Source organism: Limulus polyphemus, unplaced genomic scaffold, assembly GCF_000517525.1.
Source record: "Limulus polyphemus unplaced genomic scaffold, Limulus_polyphemus-2.1.2 Scaffold128, whole genome shotgun sequence".
Taxonomy (NCBI): domain Eukaryota; kingdom Metazoa; phylum Arthropoda; class Merostomata; order Xiphosura; family Limulidae; genus Limulus; species Limulus polyphemus.
In genome coordinates this window covers 319748-347460 of record NW_013665738.1, presented here as the reverse complement: position 1 = coordinate 347460, position 27713 = coordinate 319748, and the positions used below count along the sequence as shown (strand labels likewise).

Here is a 27713-nt window from a genome sequence, read left to right as displayed (position 1 = left end):
TGGATAAGAATTTGGAACATAGATAGGTCCAGAACCTTGAGCTACTTGATACTTGTTCTGGAGAAGAATTTGAAACACTGATAGGTCCAGAACCTTGAGCTACTTGATACTTATTGTGGAGAAGAATTTGAAACACTGATAGGTCCAGAACCTTTGACAGAAGTCTCGACCTAAAACTCAAGCAACATCACGAATGAAAAGAGAACGGTTGTTCTCATGAAGCCAGATTGAAAGAAAGTAAAAGATATAGCCCAAAGGTGACATTAGCCTCGTTGTAGCTGATAACAAATCAGAGCTCATGCATTACCGAAGAATTTATCACACGAAAACAAGGCATCTAAGCCTTGCACGACGTCGAGACGAAGTCAAGCAACTCGTTGCATTAAAGTCTTACTTACACCAATAAATTCGTAATTATTATTTTATTTAGCTGCTTGATAAATAAGTGTTTCGGAAAATTTCTTGATAATACTAAAATTAGGATTGGAAGTACAAGAAACAAATTAAAACTTAAACATATAATAAAGCTCTCTAATGAAGAGACTTAATGGAGCGATTGAGAAGATTCTTCGTCAGTAGACTACCCAGCTAAGACGTGCTGTTTGAGTACATGAATATTCATGTCTTTCTTGAAGGATTTAAGTCAAATGACAAGTAATTAACTACACAGTGTATAAATGTGTGGAACTGTAGGAGGTCTCAGGGGATAATAAGGAATCCTGTATTACAAGTAGCAGGATATTATCTTGGTAATTACAATTGAACCCGAACTAATCTCCCTTCTTTGGATTGAAGAAAACATATATACCGGAAATTAAAAAATAAGTATTTGGAAATACCACACTTTGCAGTAAAATCCAATTATTTCATGATGTATTTTTGATACTTTTGGTAACCGAAGTCTGGCTTATACTGAACACAAACATTGATCATAAGCGTACAAAGTTCGCTGTGAAATATAATTACCAGTTAAAATGAAATATTACGCCTGTTTTAAGTCAAACATGAAGTATAAAAGACACGTTTTTATTAGGAACAAAGCCTGATGTTTACAGTGTACGAAAAGCGAATAATATGAAGTATAAAAGACACATTTTTATTAGGAACAGAGCCTAATGTTTACATTGTACGGAAAGCGAATAATATGAAGTATAAAATACACGTTTTTATTAGGAACAAAGCCTGATGTTGACAGTGTACGGAAAGCGAATAATATGAAGTATAAAAGACACGTTTTTATTAGGAACAAAGCCTGATGTTTACAGTGTACGGAAAGCGAATAATATGAAGTATAAAAGACACGTTTTTATTAGAAACAAAGCCTGATGTTTACAGAGTACGAAAAGCGAATAATATGAAGTATAAAAGACACGTTTTTATTAGAAACAAAGCCTGATGTTTACAGAGTACGAAAAGCGAATAATATGAAGTATAAAAGACACGTTTTTATTAGGAACAAAGCCTGATGTTTACAGGTACGGAAAGCGAATAATATGAAGTATAAAAGACACGTTTTTATTAGGAAAAAAGCCTGATGTTTACAGTGTATGGCACGTAAAATATATGAAATATAAAAACGTGATTTTACTAAGAATAAGGCCTGTTGTTTACAGTCTATGGAACCTGGATCATATGAATAATAAATGTTGGATCATAGGAAGTGTGAATCTGGTTTAAACAAAATGTGATGTAAATAATGAAGGAATATTTGTAAGGAAAATATAATATATATTTTAAATAGGAGTCTTGAGTCCTGAAATTCTATGCTTATTTATTTAGTTACCCATACATGAAATGAATAGACAAACAAACTTCCAAGACATAAACGTAAGTGTTGAATTTCTGTGTTATTCAAACAATAGCTTCACCATACACATACTCCTTAAAGTTGTGTTCGAATCACAAAGTACAGGCGACATCTTGTTTTTATTGTTTTATTCAGCTGACATGTTATTCTGTTACTCCAACACACATTTTAGACGTCTTAAGCACTGAATTCAGCAATTAACTGTTCGCATGCTAAATGACTTCATTTCATATATATTACGCAAAAGTCGATAATATTAGGGACTCACGTTATCCCATTCGTGAATCTTTTATCATCCCGTGGAACTTGTGTTGCACTTCCCCTAAATCTACTGATACCCACAAATGCGGAGCTTGTGCTGGACTTCCCTTAAAGCTACTGAGACCTAGAAACTGTGGAACTTGTGTTGGACTTCCCTCAGAGCTACTGAGACCTACAAACTGTGGAACTTGTGCTGGACTTCCCTTAAAGTTACTGAGACCTACAAAATGTGGAACTTGTGCTGGACTTCCGCCAAAGCTACTGAGATCTACAAACTGTGGAACTTGTGCTGGACTTCCCTCAAAGCTACTGAGCTCTAGAAACTGTGAAACTTGTGCTGGACTTCCATCAAAGCTACTGAGACCTACAAACTGTGGAACTTGTGCTGGACTTCCCTCAAAGCTACTGAGATCTACAAACTGTGGAACTTGTGCTGGACTTTCCTCAAAGCTACTGAGACTCACAAACTGTGGATTTTTTTCTGTACTTCTATGAACGTTATTGTTTGCTTTCCAATCTATAACCCACTATGCAGATGTAAAAGGATAAACATCTACATATTCATAACCTTCGTTTACTTTGTTCAAAATAATTGCTCATCCTCGTCAACATTACTTTTAACATTAAGTTTAAATTTACATACTTTGAATGGAGGAACTTTGGAAGATCTTTTAAAGTTACTATTTATAATATAAAACTATAAAAATAAATCACAAGTGTTAAAAGTTGCTTTGAAGAGAAATGAAAGCTTTCATAACGGAGATGAGCTCATATTCGGCCCAACTTGAGTAAAAACATAAATATTACAAGTAGAAAATAAGGACATGATAGGAAATACAGAAATATGCGCCTGGCGTCCCTTTTTCATACACAATATCTTTGTGTTCAATGTCCGATCCAGCCTAAAATATTTCAATGTTTTATTATGGCAAATGTCATTTATACAAAGATGGCGTGAGTCATGTTTCGTGAAATGAAAGATTTGAATCAAGTGTTTATAGTTTAAAATTTTAAATGATATAAATGAAACGACAAAAATATTCTAAGGCTCTGAAGACTGTAATATCAAGATATTATATAAAAGTTATTAGTTGACACGTCAAAAATTCTGTAAACGTTATTTTTATACGTCTGACGTGCAAGACGGCTGTTTCATCGCTGTGTTCCCTTTACCGATCTTTCATATCATTAGCTATATTTATCAGTAACGAAATATTCAACACTGTTACACTAAAGAATAGAAAATGCTTAGATGTTACATATTATCATTAGAACAACAATGCAGATAATTAACATTTTCTATAGTTGTTTCTTGAATAGTTTGATATATTCGTTCAACGTTTCGTTACGTGAGCTTAGAAACCACCAATCCTGACATATTGAAGACGTAATGTGAAAGTAACAAGTCAATGTTGACGGCTTTCGTAACTTGTTTACAAAACCAAGTCCCCTTCCTAGTTGCTCAGAGATAAGTTCTGAATACTTATAACGCTGAAAATCGAGTTAAGATACCAGTGGTGGGGACAGCATAGATAGCCCGTTGTGTAGCTTTGCGCTCAACAACAACAATAACAACAAAAAAAAAAGACTAGGATATTTTGTTAATAAAAGTAGTTACTTGATAGCAAGTAACAGATATTTTGTTAATAAAAGTAGTTACTTGATAGCAAGTAACAGATATTTTGTTAATAAAAGTAGTTACTTGATAGCAAGTAACAGATATTTTGTTAATAAAAGTAGTTACTTGAAAGCAAGTAACAGATATTTTGTTAATAAAAGTAGTTACTTGATAGCAAGTAACAGATATTTTGTTAATAAAAGTAATTACTTGAAAGCAAGTAACAGATATTTTGTTAATAAAAGTAGTTACTTGATAGCAAGTAGCAGATATTTTGTTAATAGAAATAGGTAATTGATAACCAGTAGCAGATATTTTGTTAGCAGGAAGAGGTAATTGATAATAGTAATAATCCAGGAATACATCAAGTTAATTTGGATAAAGAGGCGGAACAACCGCTATGTATAAATTCCATTTTAGTCTTGGGGAAAGGACAATCACTAGAGCTAAAGTCTTAGGAATTTGGGAATGTGTTTGTTATTTAAACTGAGAAAGTGTCTTTACAGGTAACATTTATATGATTTTCATTCACTTCCGAATTACAGAAAAAGTAATAGCCGAATAACATCTAGGAAAAAAAGTCTTAGAAACTGTGGATTTGTAAACTAAATTACAAATAAACTTTACCCAATACAAATTAAATCAATTTCTTAATCAAATCTTTTATTTGGTTTCTGATTTCCATAAATAAGAAAAATATATTTGAAAGCGGGTTCTATTGAAGAACTTTTTTGGTTTTCAATGAAAATTCAGCATTCACTAAAATTACAAAACATTCTATAAATTCACAAAGCAATTAACCTGAATAAAGTTTATAAAAAACACTGTAAAGTGAAATGTAAGGTAGGCTTAGCAACGTATAAAAACTAATAAACAAGTCGTACTGTGTATCAGAAACATTATTTAAATTACACACTATTCTAGCGGCAAAAGTATGTATATGCTTTTGTAAGAATTTTATATAATTAGCCCGGTAGTTTCTCTGGAAATTCGAATTATCGACCCTTAACTACTGTGGTATCCCAATCCGGCTAAAAAGCTCTGGTATTGAGCGAGAGGCCTCGACGATATTAGATATAGCAGGTATAGTGTGGTTGACATATTATTATACTCCCTTCTTTACTTTCACTCAGAAGTCCTGATAATAATTATTAAAGTAGTCTTTTCCCGTTGACGCAGTGGCCGCTTGACCTGGTTTGCCAGTTCTTCTGAATAATGAGTAGGTTAATTCAAGAAAATGAGAATTAACAGTATATGGTGTTCAATTAAATAAATAATAAAGTGTTAAAAAAACCTTACCATAATTCTATGGGGTTGTGACACAAACAGATAGATCTCAGAAACGTATTGTAAAGATTGAATCTAAACATCATGTTGCACAAATACCAGTTCCTCTCAAAAATGTAAGAGAATATACTATACAGAAACCATCTCTCAAAAAGAAATGCAGAGCATACATTATTGTACAGGTATCAGTTCCCACCAAAACAAGTATAGACATCAGTTATACGATATACGGTATATTCTAAAAGTTACGGATTAAACGCAGAAAGCCGACGAAATATTGGAAAAACCAATAGGCCTAATAATTGTATTTCGCTGGCTTTCGTTTATTAAACCTTAACTTTTAAAGTATTATACTCCTTATATGAATATACATTCATAATCTTTAGTCTCTTATCGTTTAGCCTAACTGAATGACGAGTTCTGTTACTGCACGAAAAGATTATTGGGCAATGACAAATCTAAAATGCTATTTTTACACACTGATTTTGAGCCATATTGGTCAAATTAAGAGGCATCAGTTCTCACAAGCCAATGTACACAATATATGTATTGTATAAACATCAGTTTTCACAAGACAATGTACACAATATATAGATTCTATATACATTAGTTCTCATAAGACAATGTACACAATATATGTATTGTATAGATAATAGTTCTCACAAGACAATGTACACAATATATGTATTGTATAGATAATAGTTCTCACAAGACAATGTACACAATATATGTATTGTATTTACATTAGTTCTCACAAGACAATGTACACAATATATAGATTCTATATACATTAGTTCTCACAAGATGTATTAAATATGCCAAGTGTATTTTGAATGTTTGTTAGCCACTACATAACCATCAAGAAACTTCTCAACTGTGACAAGTATGTGTAGTAGCGTAACGAAAGAAAATAAATGAAGAAATATATTTTCTAACAATTTCCACATATATAACGACAAGTTAAAAATATGACTGATATATATTCCAATCTTATCTTTACTATTTACACACGTATTCTGCGGTTGAAAAATGTTTCTGTTGAAATATTATATCAATTGAAAATCGTTTTAAACCACATTATCATTATAAATATTCGTTAACAGAGTATTTCACTAACTCAAGAATTGAATTCCATTTTGTACCTGTTTGTAGTTTTTATTTCAGAATATTTTGATAACCAGTCCTAATATAATATCTAATCAAAAATAGATACAACCTCAAAAAAGCTGTTTAATCCCAAAATATATTCGTGTTTTCAAAAACACAGGCGTTCATTTTAATTTAAGCAACTTTTTTTTTAGTTCGAATAAGCATAATGAACAAAAGTCTGTACTTGATAATAACAAGGTTATGAACTATTGCATAGTTTCGTATTTGTCCACGTTACGTTATTATTATTATTATCGTCACCGGTGAGACAGAGGTAAGTTTACGGACTTACAGCGATAAAATCCGAGATTTGATTCACCGCGGTGGACACAGCAGATAGCCCAATGTGGTTTTGCTCTACAACAGACAACCAAGCAACTACATTATGCTCTATTGTATAGTTTCGTATCTGTCTATATAAAATATATAAGATTATTATGAGATTATCCACTGTTGCATAGTTTTGTTTTATGTGTTAGATTATTATGAGGTCATTATCTGTTATATGGCATTTTCTATTGTATAGTTTCGCATCTGTCTATATTACATTATTTTGGGGTATGTTATACTATAGAGTTTCGTGTGTTCCTTTATTAGATTATTATAAGGACAAGTTCTTTTGTATAGCTTCGTACATTTTTATATTAAATCATTATGAGGGCATGTTCTATTGTGTAGTTTACCTGTTTATATTAGATTATACTGAGATCATATCCACGGAAAGCTTAAACAAAGTGTGAATTTTTCAGGCTCCAATATTGGTTATTACTCATTCTAGGTATCTAACTTGTAAAAGTTAGGCAAAATTATCTTCTTTTCAGCTACTCTAGATACGGAATAAAATGCTGGTAGATGAATAATGAAATAAAACTAATTTATCAGAAAAACAAATATAACACATACTTACCAGGGTAATATGTTACGCTTCTATGTCTCTGATAACCTGCACCAGGGAAAAGAATAACACATTCAAATCGTGTAGCGCCGTCTGGTGGCAGATCAGTATCTCTTATCTTATGAGTAACTACTGCCCGATAAGTATCACCTTTATCTGAAATTTTGGTTACCGTGTCAGTTATGATTGTAGGCTTGCTTTCACCGGGACTCATACGATATAAGGTTATTTCAGGTACTGGATAGACCTGACCCACTTCACAACTTAACGTGGCTAGATCGATGGCCGATTTGGTGTAATTAAATCGGAGGCATTTGGCTGGTGCTAGAGAAAATATGGAAGAAATTACTAGTGAGTTGGGAAATGATCAAATTGTATCAATTGTGAAAAGCAAAAATTAAAATAATTGATAGAGCATGTGTTTGAGGAATGACATTTTTACTTCAATACATATATGAAAACAAGGTACTGCTAGGCTACAAACTATCATCACTATAAAGTACATAACAAATTAGAAATATTTGATTGAGACTAAAAGACAAAGTAAATATCACCACCATAGACTACAAATCCAAGTAAGGATCACCACGCTACACTACGAACCAAAACAAAGATCACCATCCTAGACTACATACTAAAGTAAAGTACATCCTTCTGGACTCCAGTCTAAAGTAAATTTCATCGCTCTAGACTAAAATACTAAGTAAATATCACAACTACACACTAAAAACTAAGATATAGATCACCACTCTGGAGTGAATAATGAAGTAAAAACCATCACTCTAAATTACAAACTAAAGTAAAGGTCACCACTCTAAATTACAGATCAAAGTAAGGATCACCAATGAAGACTACAATCCAAAGTAAAAGTCACCACTCTAGATTAAAAAACAAAATAAAAACTACCATTATAGACTAGAATTCAAAGTAAAGATCAACTTTTTTTTTACATTTATAGTTTGTGGATATAGATTTGGAAAGATTATTGGAGAAAGTTATCAAATCAATTTTTGTGCTTTCAAAAGGGTTTTCTCCTATACAAGTAAAACAGCCCAACAGAATAATTTCACGATGACTAGAAAGTAAGATACTCTTTACACCAAACGGTTGTTTGAGGGAATATTTGAAATTTGGCTTTTTTAAAGAGCACCGTGAATTCACTAAATAGCATCTTAAAAATAATTTTGAAGAATTGTACGTGTAGAAAACGAACAGTTTGTTTTAAAATTTCTTCTTGAAAGTTTATTCTAGTTCTATGCACTTTTTCAACTAATAAAAACCTCCTTATGTAGTTGAACGTCGGAAACTTGCCAGCATTAGTAACTAATAGATCTGTTATTTTTTACTACGAATATTAAACCTACTTTAGCTGTGTATGTTAACATTTTATATTGTTAAAAGTCAAGAATACTTGGAGGACAGCACTTCTGCTGAGTGTTATATACTTTTAACAACATTCTTCGTACATATAGATTTGGTTGAATGTTTTCAATTTATAAGCATCACATGTAAAAATAATATGTACATTGGGCATCCACTTTTACAACTCTTACAATTTATAACCTTGAATAAAGTTCTTTAACCAATTATAATTTAAGTAGTATATTAATTACCATGTGTCCCTTTTTATTATTTCATTATAATATTTGTTAGTTAAAAATTTGTTGAATGTACATTTTAGTTAAAATATTTGTAGAAGTCATATTATACACAGAGCGGTTTAAAATTATATATGTATTAAACAGCTGTATAAAATTGCATATATGTCGATGAATCAGCAGTAGTTTGGTATGCATGTATATTGCAGTTCGACATATTATATTTTATGCAATAATATATTAACAAAATTAAACTTTGTAAGTAATACAAACAATAGCTGTGCTCTGAGCTCAGGGTTCCATTCATTATAGCCTTACAAGTGGTATTATACATTAATTCATGTTTACGAAAATATATTATTATTACTGAAATATTTAGTTATTTATAAGTGAAAATATTTTCAATGACTCGTTTTAGTAGTTATGAAAGAAATATATTATTATTGAGCTTTGTATTCGGTTACTAAAATAATTTACTACTAATGAATAGGTTAAGCATGTTGTGAAATGAGTCTAATATTCTTCATTTATTCAAGTATTTATAAACGGAGTTTACTGTATTTAGTTCATTAAATATTTGGAAACATAAATGTTATGAATGTTGGATCTTAGGAGTTGTTAGAAAAGGTTTATTGAATTGCCTATGGTGGTAAGAAAATAGTTTATTTCTTAACGTGAGGAATAATTCGTTGGTTTATCATATGCAATTTTAAAGGTTTATGCGGATTTTCTTTTCAAATTACTTGCACGTGCACACTTTGTTAATTAATCACTTTTCTTTTTAAGGAGTTTCATATTATATATATATATATATATTATTTTTTTACCGTAAACTGTCATTTCCTTTTCCGCTGTGTCAAGTCCGTTAAAGGAAGCCACGTGGCAAGCGTATTTTCCACTTAGATGGGTTGTTGGGTTAAGGATTCGGAGGCTTCTGTACTCTGTGAATTTATTGAACGGTGTGACAGAGAAATTCATGTCGATACGTCCCTGAAGTTTTTCCGAAACTAGTCGGGATCCGAGCTCGGGAATCCACTGGTAGATGGGTTTGGGATCATTGTTAAGAAACCATTTCACAACAAGCCGGTTGTCTTTATCCGTCAGAGTGTACACACAGTCCAATGTGACAGATTCTTGAGTCCCGTTTTCTACCCAGCGAGGAATAGATAGCTCAGAAATGTGCAAAGCATTGTGCTCTGTTGAATCAAAGAAGAGTAGATAAGTAAGAGATAGCGACCCATGATAATCTCATGCAAGACTAAATTATATAAACATTGAATTTGAACTAACTAGTCTTCAGTCTTTTCCTGAAAATTATAAATCTCTTTTGGCAAATAATAATGTAGTTTCAGTTTATAAGCAAATATGATCTTAAATAATTGAGGATTTACTTCTTGAGCCTCTCTAGTTTCATGGAATTATTTTAGAATTTTCTCATCCAAGTTCCACGTGAGTGCTTTTTCAACTTATGTTATCGAATAAATTTAAGGTTCGATCCTTTTAGTAGGCACATTTTAGAGACTCTATTGTATGTAAACACAAAGTTATTAAGTACAGAATCATTTCATCGATAAGTGTATTAAAAATTAAATCAGTATTATCGTTTATTAATTGCAACATATGTTAAGCGTTCTTAGGAATGAATTTAGAAAATCTCGTAGTGTTATAAAATGGTGTAACTAGAAATCCTGTATTGTTATAAGAGGTTAAAGCAGGAAATATTATGGCGTAATTAGAGATTAATCTGGAAATCTGGTGATGTTAAAAGAGTTTACAGCTGGAAATATCGTGACTTTACAGCAGTTTAAAACTGGAAATCTCGCAATGTTGCAAGGGTTTACTGCTAGAAATATTGCAATGCTACAAGAAGTTAAAACTGAAATTTGAAATCTAATAACGTTACAAGTAGATAAAACTGATTTTGTTTAAATATTAGAGGATAAAATTGAAAATATCGCAATCTTACAAGAGATAAAAACTAGAAATCTCTTGATGCTAGAAGAGAAAAACTAGAAATCTCATGATGTACAAGAAGTTAAATTGCACATCTTGTGATGTTACAGTATATTAAAATTGGAAATCTCGTGATGTAATAACACATTATATTTGTAAATCTCGTAATTTTCCAAGAAAGTAAAACTGGTAATGTAACAAGTGGTGATTAAAAACGTAGCACTTCCTCTTCTGTACAGTGTGCATTTAATTATTCAGTTAGAAAACACTTCAAGGTGTCGATGTATCATACAAAAATAATCAACTATTTTGAAACCATATAACTGATGCACTGGACAAATAGATAATTAAAACATAAAGTCCAAACTATGCCATATGTTTCGACACCTATTAATGTCCTCCTCTGTGGCTTCTTTTCCTAGAGTTCTAACACTGTAATTTTACAACCTGAAAATAATAATAAAGAAATATAAAAGCAATTATTTTGTACTTATGAGTCGTTATAACTACCTTAGCACCATGTACATTATATCTGAAATAATTTGGCTCAGTTTATTAAATTAGGTAATAATTTAAGTTCTATGGGAGAACTTAAACTTAAAACTTTCTTATTACAGATAAACAAATCTGGCCAACTTTCCAACGAATTGTTATGGTGTGATCGCCCTTTCCAAGCTGGTGAAGAATGATTATAATTAATTATACTTTTCGTAAGACACTGTATTTTAACACTGCATTATTTATCTAGTATATTAGGGATTTTCAAGACTACTATTATTATACACCCTTTTAATTCTTGAAAATCCCTAAGAGGCTAGATAAAGATGCAGTGTTAAAAATATAATAGGCCTAATACTAATGTCCTATTCAAGCATAACTAATTTCCAATGAAATGACTAATTTTACAGCTGATCTTGGATGTCTACCAAACATTCATAAACCATTGTCCATTACTTCCTATTGTTGTTGCTTATAAAGCATACAGCTTTAATCTAGAAAATCCCTCAGCTTGGATATTTGCCCCTATGTCACAAAAGCTTCTGTCAAAAAATTGAAGGATTTCAATTCTTGTGTTTTAATGGTTATTTTTGATATAAAAAAGCAAACATTTTCACAGATGTACCAGTTGAGGAAGCGACTAACTGGACTGTTATAAGCACTATAATAATCTTAGATCCTGTTTAGATGTTTCTGTCATCAAATTGTTCTTTGATTTTTCAGCAGCTCATACCAAGTTTAACTTTCACGGTGTCGATTATGACGAAATCGTAGTTTTAAGTATGGAAATTCTAGTTTCGCCTATTTTACCCAATATTTTTATGATCAAGATAGAATAAATTGCCACACCCACTTCTTTACATTTGCCAGTTTTCTGGATTCGTTCTGTGGATGAGGCTTTTAGATAATCAAATTATAGTAATAGTTTTCTTTTAAATTTGCTTTATAATCCATCTATATATTAAGATTACAGTCAAAAATAAAGTTGATGATAAGCTTTAATTTTTAACTTTTTCAACTGAAAGAAAAATGAGACAAAGCATTTCACTTTTCCGCCTTTCGTAGCGATATACACTGGAGAGTTTACCTTCGTTGCAATTCCTTCCATGATCCTAAATAAAACATGTGTATTATAAAAAAGCTCTTTTTCAAACAGCTGAGACTACTTGTATCTCTTCAACAGACGTTTCTCAATGCGAAAAATCGGTTAACATCTCCACTTGTATTACAAAATGCGCGTCCTTCCAAATCTCCACTTGTATTACAAAACGCGCGCTATTCCAAAATGGTAAATAATACTTTATCGTCCCTAGAAACGGAATTACATATTCGTTTAAAGAGCCAAACACTAAGAATTTAGAAAACAAGCTTCTTTATTGTGTGTTGCTATACATAACTAAACCTGAACACATTATCCAGAAAATGTGGCCAAAAACTGATAATGATTGTGACATAGATTTTAATGTAAAATTTCCTTTCTTACAAACGTAACATTAGGTCAGGTTCTGACAAGAAAATTTGTTGATAATGACACACCAAGATTGGTATATCAAATTGAATATAAAGATTGAGATAGTTCTTACAACTAACCGACAGCTTTCAACAAAATTGAAAGAACATTTGAAAGGTCCCTCTTTTTTACTTGAACAAATGGTTAAACATAATAATTCATTTGATTTTTCAGATGTTAAAATAATTGTCAAAGAAAATAGTATAAATCGTAGAAAAACTTCAGAAGATCCCTTTATAACAATAAAACCTAGCATTAATATGTATACTGGTGTACAGTTATATTTATTTTAATATTAGGTAGTGCTGGTATATATTAGACTATTACAATAATAAAAGTAATACACTTTTTAAATCACATATATTTATTATTGCAAAAACAAATATATTTTGGTACATATTTCGACCACGTTTAACTGAGCATCATCAGGCAGAATGAAAATAGATGAAACAATAATGTTTATAGACTATGTTGAAAAAACTCTCTTCTATAAAACACATGGTGCATGTCAGTTTTGTATTAACGTTCTATTTAAAGAGCAACACCACCAATAAATACACGTATACATGTATGCACACTATACATAAGATAAAATATTCAACATTATTTTGAAAGAATGTTTAAAATATATCTATTATTATAAATATGCATAAATATATATATATATGTTAATTCAAGCACAACTGGAGGAACATTCCAAACCTTCTTCTTTAGATAAAGAAAAATCTCTGGTCTTAATTATTTCCAGCGACTCTCTTACATTCAGTTCAGTGTAATTACTTATAGAACAAATATATTCGGTCTCATCCCATAGGATACGGTGGTTATAGTTAAGAGCATGTTCTGTTTCACACGATAAAGTGAACTTTTGTAAAGTAGTTTTTTCATTCGAAAGACATTTTAATTTACGAACTGTCTGACCGGTATAAACTTTCTTGAATCCAGACTTGAATTTATAAATTCCGTTTTTGTTTAAAGCTGTTAAGTTACCTTTGAAAGAAGAATAGTTTCAAATTTTAAGAGGTTTTTTTGTTTGTTGGTGAGCACAAAGATACACAATGGACTATTTATGAAGTACCCATCACGGGTATCGACACCTGATTTTTAGCATTATAAGTCCAGAGACTTAAGCTGAGACAGTCACGGAGGAGGGGGGGGGGGTCTTTTCAAGAGGTTAAGCGATTTGGCAGTCTGTATATCTATAAACAATTTCCTATGTGGTTTGAGATTTTAGAGAAATAAGGTAGGCAACTAACTTTATCTTTTTATTGTATCAACAGTTAGGAGTGTCTTGAAATAAGACAAATCTGGTGTTGTTTAATTTAAATAGAACATCAGAAAATTCGTAAACTAAATTGTAACTTGAATGACCACAAACATCGAGTATAAAAACACTCATAAATACTTTGAGTATAAAGACACTCATAAAAATTGCACTTTACCATGTGTAGCAGAGCATGTTGTTCACTGTAACCATTGCATCCTATGGGATGAGACCAAATTAATTAGTTCTCTTTGTAAATATACTGAATTGAATGTAAAAGAAACGCTGAAAATAACTGAACCAATCGATTTTTCTTTAAATAAACGAAGGTCCTAGAATTTCAGTCTTCCATTTGTACTTGGATTAACATGTATATATTTATTAACAATATATTTTGTATATTATTTCAAAATGACGTTGAATATTTTACCTTATGTATAGTGTACATACGTGTTTTGATGTATTTATTGGTGTTGTTTTCATTTAAATAGAGCGTTAATTTGAAATTCATATGCATCACGTGTTTACTTCAATATAGTATATATACTATTGTCTTGTCTACTTTCATCCTAACTGATGATGGCCCGAAAAAATGCGGTCGAAAGACAATAGCAATAGCAAATAACCGTGGTTTAAATGGTGTATTGCTTCTACTAATTAAATATCACAAGGGTTACGAAGTTAGTTGTAAGGAACATCGATTGAAGTACAGAAAGGTGAGAAAGTGGCTGTCTTTTGGTCAGTCTCTAAGGGATTAGGGGATTACAGCACTCTGAGTCATTAGAAATTCATTGGAGTGAGCACCCGCCTTTCTAATGTATTCTGTATAGAGATTACAAAGCCCCTTATGAATATGAAATGCTATAATTTGATATATGAGGAAACAGGTACAAGGTAAAAAGAAAGGGACGGTTCAGCGTATGTTTGAGAAAAAAATATAAAAGCGAGGAGTTGAATGAATGGAAAAAGAAGACCGGGAGATGTGAAAAAGAACGAATAAACCGAGAGAGGCGAAGGGAAAAAAGTAATATGTTGCCAGTAAGAAACAATATCTAGTTTTAAATCTACGTGTTGTTGATTATAATAATAAAGAGCAATTAGTTATGTTAACATTGGTACAGGTCAATTCCCAATAGGAATAAGTACAACCTAAATAAAATTGATGGCAATAAGAAAGGAGAGCGAAGAGCGACTATAGCATAATGGTAACAAAGTGGTGTCAAAGCAATCGTAATAGAGTGATGTCAGAAGCAGGATTCATCACTTCGTTAGGAATCGAAACCCAAAAACAAAAAAAGAGTTTGAAGTTAGAACCACATCAAAAAAACCGAGGAGAAAAGTCAACTATGATTTAGTGAAATCAATTATTTTAAAGACGTAGGAGTAAAGTACGACGACTTATGGCAGGAAGTTCAAAGAGTTAGAAAAAGTGGCAAATGAGACACATAAAGAGTATGGAACAAGACTACATGAGTTGAAGGATCTAACTGTATTGGAGGCGCTGTCAGGATTGTAGATTTGATATTGCAAAAACAAATTGTTTACAAAATTACCAACATAGTTAGTAATGTGGTTAAAACATAGAAACCCAGCAAATGCAGGTGAGACAGTTACGTTAGCAAATGAATATGTAGTGACGAGGAAACATGGTATTTTGAAAGTAGCTGAAAATCAAGCTAGTAGAACTATTTAACAGAAATAAATAAAACTGGATCCCCGACAATTATAAGGAGAACCTTTCCACAGAGTGATTTTGTAAACAAAGAGGGAAATTACAAACCTTCGCCAAAATGTTTAATATGTTACCATGTCAGGCAAAACCTTGTCGAAACGTTGTACATTTGCTGTTACGTTAAGCTTATATTAAAGTTTTTCTTCATTACCCATTCAAGCCGTCTCCAACCATTATTAGTCTCAAAGTGGGTTCCTCGTCATCAAATCAGGCAAATAGTTAATTTCTGTAGGCAGAATAAGGAAACTGTGGAAAGAATGGATAATGTAATGTATCGTCTTGAAGACAGAAAGAAAATTTCCTATATATATAAGTGGATAAAGTTATAATACGTTGGCAAACCGTAAATGCACTAATGGATACTGTTAGTTGGAAAACTCAGGTGAGAAAAGAGTTTGTAAAGATAATACGTTAGAGGGGTTCGGTGTACCGTACCACACGTCGCATTTAAATGTTGAGCTTGTGTACACGAAATGATCATAGGGAGGCAAATTGTACTTCACATTAGGTTTTGTTTGGTAATGAGGTAGAAACAGTTGGTTGTAAAATACACAAGTAGCCGTGGTAACATGTAGCCAGATAACAACTGAGATTAGAGAAAACACTGAAACAGGGGTAGGAGCTAGAGAAGAAATAAATTATCAAGTAAATAATGCAAATAATTACGAATGTTTAACTGCTATTGGAACGGGGAATATGGATGGAGAACAAATAATTAAATGACAGTTAGAAGATAAGAGGTTTGATGCATGTCGCAGTTAAATCGTGGTAGAGGAACGGGAAGTAACTAAATTAGGACGAAATTATTATTACTGGCGGGAAAGAGTGTTAAGGTGTAAATGTAATGGGAATGGTGCAATTGATAGTTGGTGGTCAAATATATTACTTCCAAAAGAAATGTAGACAGACCTCTGGCCAGGTAAGTTTAAAGACATAGATTTATGTAAAGAGCTGTCCAGCATGTCAGTTAGCTGGTAAGAGGGACGTGAAAGTAAAAATCCCACTGAATAATTTACCAGTTATTAGTGAACCTTTTTGTTCCATCAGTTCCGATGTCATCAGACCACTTCCAGTAACAGAGCAAGGGAGTAAATATGTTTGGACAGTGGTTAATTCTGCCATTAAGTATTTAGCAGTAGCACTAGAATTTACGGAAACAGAGAAAACAGCATGAGAGGTTTGGCAAGGCTTGGTAGTTAGGGCGTTCGACACGCAAACTGCGGGTTGCGGGTTCGAATCCCCAGCCACCAAACATGCTCGCTCTTTAGGGTTGCTGTCAGGACCAACAACCTGCAAAAATTCTTGGCTAATGAAAATACCTAAGCGGCCGACTCCAGAACTAGATGGGATTAAGGTCGAATGAAGAAGAAGAAAACAGTACAAGAACTGATAATGATTTTCGCACTGGTCGGGCTTCCCAACGACTTCTTATCAGATTTAGGTAGAAATTTTCAATAAAAAATAATGTAAGAATTATAGAAGGTGACAAGAGTGAAAATAAAACACACTAGTTCTTATACACTCCGAATAAATGGGATGTGTGACAGAGCAAATGGGACAGTTAAGGGCATGTTGAGAGCAATGTTGTAGGAAAATCCTGTTGACTGTGATAGATGTTGTCTTTTGTGCTATTTGCATAACAAGAAGTCCCCCAAGCTATAAAAGAATTTTCATCCTTTGAATTACTAAATGGTAGAGATTGCTTGTTTGTTTGTAATTAAGCACAAAGCTACACAATGGGCTATCTGTGCTCTGCCCATCACGGGCATCGAAACCCAGATTCTAGCATTGTAAGTCCGAAGACATACCGCTGTGCCACTGGGGGGCGAGAGAGAACGAATAAACCGAGAGAGGTGAAGGAAGAAAGTAATATGCTGCCAGCCAGAAACAAAATCTAGTTCTAAATCGATCTGTTATTGATTATAGTAATAAACAACAACAATGTTTACATTGATTTGAGTCAGTTCCGGATAGGAATAAGAACAACCTAAATAACGTTGGTGGAGATAAGAAGGGAAAGTGAAGTGTGAGAGTAACACGAGCATAAGAAAGTTTTATCAAAGCTTTCGTAACAAAAAATATATAAATAAACCAATTAATCTTCCTTAGCCAGGGAGTTCAACCCATACTCTGTATTTTATAATGATATATAGGAGATAACCGTTAAGCCTCATAGACCTTTCTGTTCACATAACAATTTAAACTAGTACAGTGGAACTGGAAGTCAGTAATTTACGTCGATACCGACTGTTACTCTCTGGGACAAAAGAAACATAATAGACGAAAAATAGTTTAATAATTGATCTTGGAATCAGCTCAACAATTTGTGGACTCTGCCGAAAATCAATGAAATAGACGAACTTTATATACAAGACTCCAAAGAGATAGACTCGATATTTTCCAATACTAAAAGAAAATATTAGCGAAGGCTCTCTTTAAAGTAAATGTATATTTAAAAACATTAAAACTATTTATAACCTTTCTAGGACTCTTTACGATTGTAGAAAAAGATTAAAATTAGAGACTAATAGTCTTAATTTTTTAGTAAATTGTAGAGACGCTGGTTTAATTCCGAAATGTATTTCTGTGAAAAGTATTATGGTTGGTGAACTTTCCAGATGTATTATTTATAACACTAAATTGAGCCTTCTCAGAATTATTACAAAACAAAAACGAAACTACGTATTTGAATTAGAAACTGAAGATTATAAGTTAGATCTTAAAGAAGTAGGAAAATCCTTGTATGGTATGAATTTTTTTGGAAAACAAAAGTTGGGCTTTTAACGAAGATAATTGCCTTGAACATAAAGAAAACCCCGGAATAAATATGATAAGTTTTTAAATTCAAATATTGCTTTGGAGACTACAAACACTAATAAAGAAAATGACCACATAGTTAACAAGTTAACAATTTATCCTATTATCAGATAATTGAAGGCCAGTTAAAATTATTAAGCAAAGGATTAATTTTTTCTATAAAGAAAGTTGTTCCTAACATTACAGAGAATTTAATCCCAGTTATCGAATCTAACTTAAATAAACTTTCCCTCTCATCTAAGATTAAAAATATAATTTGTCTGGGTTCAAGCTTCTTCATCAACAGTTACACTAATGATAATGCTTGATCTTAAGGTTCTCAGATATAATATAGACACTGCCATAACCAAAGTCGACAAAGGTAACCAAATTATCATCGTAAAGAAAGACTACTATAATTAAGGGGTTAACAATCTGTTAACAGATGATACCTATAAACTGTTAAATAAGGACACCACTAACACTTATCACGAAATATTTAGGAACACTTTGAGATATTGTATAACCTTAGCCCTGAAAAAATTATAAATTATTACCGTATACTCTTTTTCCTATTCGATTTTATGTATTATCTAAAAATACATAAAGAAAATATGTCTTATCGCTCGATTGTTTCTGGCATTAATTCGTCATCATATCTCGTTGCCAAACTCATATCTGATACGTTTTTGCTCTTATCCTCACAACATAAATACTGCATTAAAGATTTAACACACTTTGTTAATCAAATCCAGTTTTTAAACCTATCCAAAAATGGTTTCTTTAGATGTTGAATCTATATACACTTCGGTCTGTAAATGGAGCTATTAGCTGTTTTAAAGACGGGTTAATTCAGAATCACATTTCTCCACTTGATATTAACGTTATTATAAACTTGATGAAAACCCTATTCAAGGATTACCTATGGTATCTACCATATTTACACTACTTTGCAATATGTTGATGAATTATTTTGAAATCACCACTATTTCTCAACAGTCACTTAAACCAAAACTTTAGTTGAGATATATGGAGTTACGGCGATGTTAAGTTAAGATAATTTTTACAACAATTAATCATTTCACACCACAACGTTAAATTTACAAACGTATATGAACAAAATAACCAGCTGTTTTCTAGATGTTTTATGAACAAGAAACTCTGTTTTTATCTAAAAACATCAGTTTTTCGGAAGCTTTTTCAATCACCATACCACCACATATAGCTTCTTGTCACCCCTTTTTCTCAGGAAGTTGGTGTGTTCGGTATTCTGATCTACAGAGCATTTCATCCACTGGTGTTAACCTTTTTAATACAATCAGCTATGTTAAACATGTGGTCATAAATAGAAGATATGACCCGTTAACTCGTGCAATAAAGTTGTCTAACCTCACGAAACTTTCAGTGGTTCTATCGAATCTGTTGTTATGTATTTATTTTAATATGAACGTTGTTTAGATTAAGTTTATATTTAAAAAACATGCATAGCTTGTAGTGTTAGATATGTATTGTAAAACTCCCGCCTATTCTGGAAAGTTGTAGATGATTCTCGAGAGTAGAATCAACAATATATCTATACACGTCAACGTTTAAATATAGCTCAGTATTTTTATGTAATCTGAATTTTCTAGAAAACCTTCTCACGCCTATAAATACAACAAACGCGACGTGCCAAAAGGAGTGTCTATTAGTAGTTCGCTATAATCAGTGTGCTATAAACTTCGAAAGCTACAGCTGTGATTTTTATAACGCTTATCAATCGGAAAACTTAAGATATTTGACCAGGAACCTTTACAAAGTTCGAACATTACAGATTATTTAACATCAGTGGATTCTCATCGGACGTTAGTATTTTTACGAAAACATTACCTAACTTCAACGGTGGAAAACCTAGCGTGTGTGGCCAAGGACAAAGCTAGCTAGCTTCCCAGCGGATCGTACTTACATCAACTCGTAGTTAACTTGCTCATCGTAAACCCTCGATAAGATATCAAGGGAGTTCTAAACTAGAAAGAAGATTTTATATTCTTTGAAAGTTTGTGAAATTTTTGTTTATAAATCTTTGTTTGTAATAACTATTTGTAATAATTGTTACTGTAAATTGTATTGTTGTGTGTATATTAAAACGTATTTGTTGGCAAATATCGTAAATTGACTAATATATCGGCATATATTCAAATACTAAATCCAAAGTACAATTTAACAACTAAATTTAAATTATCAGTTCACTCAATTTAGACCATTTGAAATTTTAACCGTTAACACTAGTTTATTTAAAAAATAAATAAATAAACAGAGTTATACGTTCGTAAAAACTTCAAAGCAATACCCAGTATGAAAAGGACAAAAATATAAAATGTAACTAAAGAAAACAAGAAAAAATGAGAACTCCATTACAATATGGTCGTTTATCAAATATTGGTAATAAGCCAATCGGTGGTAGGAAGTTGTTTTTAAAAGTTAAAGAAGTTGAAGTACAGGGCAAATGTATTTTGTAATATGATATCTTGCATAATTTATATATTGTGATGTGATATTTTGCATTGTGAACATTTTGTGGCATAATATTTTAAATCGTGTATATTGTGATTTTTATAATATTATGTTTCAAATCGTATATATTACGATATATTTAAATAATGAGTACAAAAGAAATTACATCTGATATTTTTGTATCGTTAGAAATAATTCAAATAAAAAAACAACGATAAAAATCAAAGCTCGTCCATTATTGTAAGGTTAAATATTCCATTCGAACTATTTAGAGGTATGGAACCAAAAGTACCTGCCCCCCCAGTGGCACAGCGGTATATCTGCGGACATACAACGCTAGAATCCGGGTTTCGATACCCGTGGTGGGCAGAGCACAGATACCCCTTTGTGTAACTTTGTGCTTAACTATAAACAAACAAACCAAAAGTACCTTCAGGGTGAAATTATCTGCTATAACTACCATAAAATATACTGTTATTTTAAAAGCAGTATCATAGAAACGAAACAAATTCTTGTAATTTGTAAGTAAATAACCTATAACAAACACCTTTGTTATTGTTAGAATATGCAATGATTGACTGGTTTTCGACTTGACTTCTAACTAAGGTACTGAAAGCTGAAGATAACAGGTACGTTAGAAATGATAGCAGTATAATAATAATGTTATTATTTTTATTCCAATAATAATATTTCGTATGTTCAGCAATTTTATACACTTTCCTTAATTTGGTTCTAGAATATTTTCATTCTGCCTACGTATGATGAGAGCAACACTGAATAGATTTCCTCAATCGTGGGAGTTTCTTAGTTTTTACTTTGAGGAGTTTATGTACAGTTCTAAACAGTTGAAGCTATTTAATTTTTCAAACTATTAATGTTACTTGAGAAATTGTTGATTCTTAGTTCAATAAGTATTATACCGACTGAGGCAGTTATTCATGCTTAGTTCAATACGTGTTATACCGAGTAAGACAGTATTTAATTATTAGTTTCATACATATTATACTGACTGAAATAGTTGTTAATTATTAGTCTAACTTGCATTATGCTGCCAGAGATAGAAAAGTTAATTACAAGTCCAATATGTATTATACTGACTGAAAAACTGGTTCGTTAATAATCCAATAAGTATTATACTAAATGATACATTGGTTCATTATTCATTCAATATGCAGTATACTGACTGAGAAGGGCTTAATTATTAGTCCATTATAAATGTACTGAAAACACTGTAGTTAATTTTTAGTTAATTATATATTATACTGACTCCTTTTGTAACATATGAAATTATCACAGTAGGCCTTTTTGTGTTCTATAAAAAGAACTAATTGTATAGTGATTCTTCTAGACAGTTTACCGCAAGGAAAGGCTTTAAACGCTTTTCAATCATTCAACGTTCTAACGGTCTGATTCACCACAAGTCACTTGAAAATATATTGAAGTAAATTGATTTCCCACATATTAGCAATCAGATGCATGCACTTAAAAACTACATGGACCAACAAATATATTTGAAAGCCATAATTTTTCATGGACCAGGTGTTCATGAAATGTATAGAACATCGTAGGCTGGCTATCTTTGCAGAGCATTTACATTTCATGTACCGTATAATTGTGAGATTTTTGAGAATAACACATGCTCTCTGGTTATGGAAAGTTCACTTATGAGCCTTGTTCATTACAGTAGAAAACAAAATATGTTGTCTAGCTCACTTCTCTTGAGACACGTGTTCATTCCACTAGAAAACAACACACGTTGTCTAGCTATGGAAACTCACTTCTATGAGCCATGTGCATTACACATGAAAACAACATACGTTGTCTAGCTATGGAAACTCTACCTTCTTATAAGCCATATTTATTATATTAGGAAACAACACATGTTGTCTAGCTATGAAAACTTCTTTCTCGTGAGTCACGTGTTCATTCCACTAGAAAATAACACATTTTTCTAACTTGGGAAACTCTCACTGGCTAGCTTTGGAAACTCTCAGTTCTCTTGGACCACATGGATTTTTGTTGTTTTAAAATATTTTATAAACAACCATTTATCTAAGGTGAAATCAGATATTGTTTTGTATTCATCAGAACATAAAATGTATTAAACAATTTAAAGTTCTCGTTAGTTCATCCATTAGGTTTCTTTTTAGGTTAGTGCAGCCTTATGTGGATAAAACACCATAAAGCCACTTTACCTTTAACCAGTTTATGATATACAAGCCCTAAACTCTTACTTGAAGAATGTAAAGTGAGACTTCTGTGAAAATATTTATTTTTCGCAAAATCGATTTTAGTTGAAGCATCATCAAATCTTTTAAGCTGGAATATTAAATAGCATTTTGGGTGAAACAAACATCTAGAAAAGAGTATTCTTATAATTTTGTTAAAAAACTGAATATTTGTTTTTTTTATTCTGATAAGACCTTTGAATTGATAGGAATTCACCTGGGACAAAGTTCGAAATGTTGTCCAGTATATTTTTTAAAAACGCATTAAAATTAACTAGAGTTTATAATGAATTGTTATGTGATCTTTAAGAAGTGTCATACATTAGCAACACATAATAACTTTTACATTAAGCAATGGATATTCAGTTTTACACGAAATTAAAAATGTATAAGAATTTATCTTTCAGTGTCTTTCTTAACAACGTGAATATATCGAATTTATAAAAACTCTCACAATTCGGGTGATTACCACATTCATAATTAACAACTGAGCAGCTTTCATCCACATCTAGACAAACAAATATAGCAATGAGCCTTGAAAATTATTACCACTCTTACTTAGAGTAGAAAGCGTAAAACAAACTTTTGAGTACGTTAAAAACAATTTCATGAAGGTTATTTATGAATATGAAATTGGACATTTAATTAGTAGGTGTTATTTGCTAAGAGCAAATATTATAGAGACTAAGACCTGCTAGGCTTATTTAGGTAAAAACACAACATTGTTGAGACTACTGCTTGCTAGATTTATATAGTAAAGAGCACAACATTGTTGAGACTACGACCTGCTAGGTTTATATAGGTAAGAACAGAACATTATTAAGACTACTACGTACTAAGTCTATATACATAAGAACACAATACTGTAGGGACTAGGACCTGTTAGATTTATATAGGTAGGAAAATAACATTGTTGAGAATACGCCCTGCTAGGTTTATATAGGTCAGAACAGAACATTGTTGAGACTACGACCTACTAAGTTTGTCTGTCAACACACACACAGAGTAGTGTAGAAACTTCCAATATACAACAGAAAGCTAGGAGGTTACACTATATCAAGAAGAAACTTATGTAGAGGCTTCCAACAAACTAAGAACAGTTGGACAAGTTTACTATTCCAACACAGAGAGAGAAAGCAACTGCAAAAAAGTTAACAAACTATAAACAATTGTAAGTTTCTACTATGTCAACAAAGACAGAGTTGTGAAGAAACGTCCAAAAACTACGAACAGCTGGAAGATTCTAGTATCTCAAAAGAAAGGTGGTGTAAAATCTTCCAACAAATTAAGAGCAGTTTGGCGAGTCTACTATTTCAACAGTGAGCAATAGTGTACAAACTTGCAACAAACTATGAACAGCTGGAAGATTCTACTATTTCAAAAGAAAGGTAGTGTAAAATCTTCCAACAAATTAAGAGCAGTTTGGCGATTCTACTATTTCAACAGAGAGAGATAGTGTAGAAATCTCCAACAAACTATGAACAGCTGGTAGATTCTAGAATTTCAAAAGAAAGGTGGTGTAGAAACTTCCAACATACCAAAAAAGGTTGAAAGATTCTACTGCATCACCAAAAAGAGAGAAGGACAATTAAAACATTTTCAAAAACTAAGAATCAGCTAGAAGATTATATGGCACCAACGGAGAAAAAGAAAACACTACTCTAAAAACTATTAACAAACTGAGATCAACAGGAAAATATGGACTACTGTATATAGCTCGGTTTTCCAGGAAGCATGTGTCAAAAACAACTAAAACGCTAAACCTTTCTTTAAACAGTTTCCATTGGAAGAAACTTCTTAATTTTGACCTGTGGAAGTAATATATATATATATATATACGTAAAAATAATTTATTTGTCAAGCTTCGGAAACGTTTGTAACAATATAAATATATATACTGCAAATAAAATGAAGTACTGTATCAATCAGCTGGATATATATAGTGACACAACATACGTTGCGGTGACAAGGACGGACTTATTGGAACACAGTACACGTTGCGGTGACAAGGATGGACATGTAGAGGGATATAATGCACTTTGCGGTGACAAGGCTGGACGTAGAAGGACACAGCTCACGTTGTGATATCAGGGTTATATGAAGAGGAACACAGTGCATCATGAGAGATAAAGAGAGACACGGCACATGTTGCGGTGACCAGATGTACTCCTAATGTAATAGAAGGACCAGTTAGTTGTATAATTACTCGTTTACTGGACGGTCTCAGGTATTGTTCTCAGAAAGACGTGACATACAATAGAAAGAAAAAAAAGTGATACAGAAGACGAAAATATTCAAATTAGATGTCCCTGATTTTATTTCACACAAGCCTTGATAACAAATACTTCATAGAAAAATACCGTTAACTTGCAGAACGTTGATACTGTGACAACTACACCAGCACAAAAGGAAAACTTGGAACGTCTTCCAACTTCAGACTTATACCAATGCTTACGTTTAATTTGCGAGAAAACGCGACAAAAAAGTGCGGAACACTTTTTTTATAACACTAAAAACAAAAGTACTAAAACTTTGATTATTGTTTTATCTCCTCCTTCGTTCTCTTCCTTGCCTACTTTCATTTGTTTCTGGTCGTTTTCTCCTCTGTGCTTCTGCAGCGTAATTTACTGACTGAATAGAACATTGTGCTAATTTTATAGCTACCTATTGTTTGCCAGTGATAGGGTTTAAGTACTAAGCTGTTGGTTTTCGTTGTGTCTTACTTGAATATCAAAAGTCAGCTTGCGTTTCATATGATGATACAGTGACTTTCTCGGTGTATATAATAATGACTTGCGCAATGAACTTTGTTAAAGATGAGGAAAATACTAGATGGTTTGTTTAAAGACAGACAAATATCGCATAAATAGATAATAAAATGAAGAAGCCGAAACAATAATTAACAAATAAAAAATGAAGAGAATGGCATTTTTAGTTGTACAAACAGTATATTTGTTTGTTTGTTTGCGCTAGTCGTCCCTAATTTAACAGTGTAAGACTAGAGGGAAGGCAGATAGTCATCACCACCCACCGCCATCTCTTAGGCCACTCTTTTACCAACGAATAGTGGGATTTACCATCACCTTATAACGCCCTTATGGCTGAAAGGGCGAGCAAGTTTGATGGGATGGGGATTCAAACCCGCGACCCTTAGATTGCGAGTCAAGCGCCCAAACCACCTTGTTATGCCGGGCCCGAATAGTACATAGTTAACTAACTAGTAGTTCATTTTGTACTAGGTAATAATTTATTTTATGTCAGATAAAAATTAGTTTAGTATAAGCTGACAATTTACTTGGTAAATAAAGTATAAAATAGCTAAAAAGTGGATAAAAAAGAAAATACATGTGACGACACTTCTTCACAGTTAACCCTACATTTGTTTCCAAAGTTTGCTTGTTTGTGTTCAGAGCAAAGCCACATTGGGCTGTATGTTGTGTCTACAGAGGGGAATCAAAACCCAGATTTTATCGTTGTAAGTCTGTAAACCTACCGCTGTCCCCTCAAGGTTTATGAGATACCGTCAGGATTTTAAATGTTAAAATGCTTAAGTTTATAAATTTTAACTTCCTGAACGTATGACATTCATTCCTGAATTTTTCTTTATATTTCTATCAAGCTAGCTAGATCTAATCTTTCCACCTATTCTTTTACTCGTTCTAGGAACATGCCTATCTTAAATTAAGAGCAATCTATTCTTCTTTTTTACATTTCACATTTCCCCAATCCGTTCCAGATTATCTTTTAACCCATTAAACTAAGTCACTAATGATAAATCTTGTAAACTGACATTCTTAGAACTAAAATTTAATATATATATACTGACAGGTTGATCTTGTGATAATTAGGTTTGATGATTTTTTTACGTTGAGATATATGTATATATTAAGTGTCATCGTCACTTCTAACAGTAGATGGTCTCATAGGTAACACTTCTACATGCAATTTCATGCCCGTAACTCCCCTCTCCTCATTCATTGTTAACTCATCATTGGTGTCGCTGCTACTAGTCCTGTACTTTTCTCTAACAAAACTGCCCAAACCATGAAAATGCATAAGCTAAGGAGTGGAAGCCATTGATATCTTTAACTTTGATATCTTAATCTAATAAACTAATTTACACTCCAGATCTTTAGCTTTGATATCTTAATCTAATAAACTGATTTACACTCCAGATCTTTAAGTTTGATATCTTAAACTAATAAACTAGTTTACACTCCAGAACGTGCTGTGACATGTTAATCTAATAAACTAGTTTACACTCCAGAACGAGCTGTGCCATCTCAATCTAATAAACTAGTTTACACTCCAGAACGAGCTGTGACATCTTAATCTTACAAACTAGTTTACACTCCAGAGCGAGCTGTGACATCTTAATCTAATATACTACTTTACACTCTAGAACAAGTTGCGACATCTTAATCTAATAAACTAGTTTACACTCCAGAACAAGCTGTGATATCGTAATATAATAAACTAGTTTACACTCCAGATGGAGTTGTGGCATCTTAATCTAATATACTAGTTTACACTCCAGAACGAGGTGTGACATCTTATACTGATAAACTAGTTTACACTCCAGAACGAGCTGTGACATCTTAATCTTACAAACTAGTTTACACTC

General features: G+C 32.3%; 1 protein-coding gene across 1 annotated transcript in view; it reads right to left on the bottom strand.

Annotated features, from left to right (window-relative positions):
* Positions 1 to 2076: 2076 nt before the first annotated feature.
* LOC111089764 overlaps positions 2077 to 27713 on the bottom strand; it is a 44865-nt gene continuing 19228 nt past the window's right edge. The window contains exons 2-5 of the mRNA XM_022402807.1: positions 9443 to 9811; positions 7030 to 7341; positions 4842 to 4894; positions 2077 to 2595 (exon numbers count right to left, since the gene is read on the bottom strand). Coding sequence (XP_022258515.1) covers positions 2077 to 2595; positions 4842 to 4894; positions 7030 to 7341; positions 9443 to 9811 — 1253 coding nt within the window. The remainder of the gene's footprint in view (positions 2596 to 4841; positions 4895 to 7029; positions 7342 to 9442; positions 9812 to 27713) is intronic.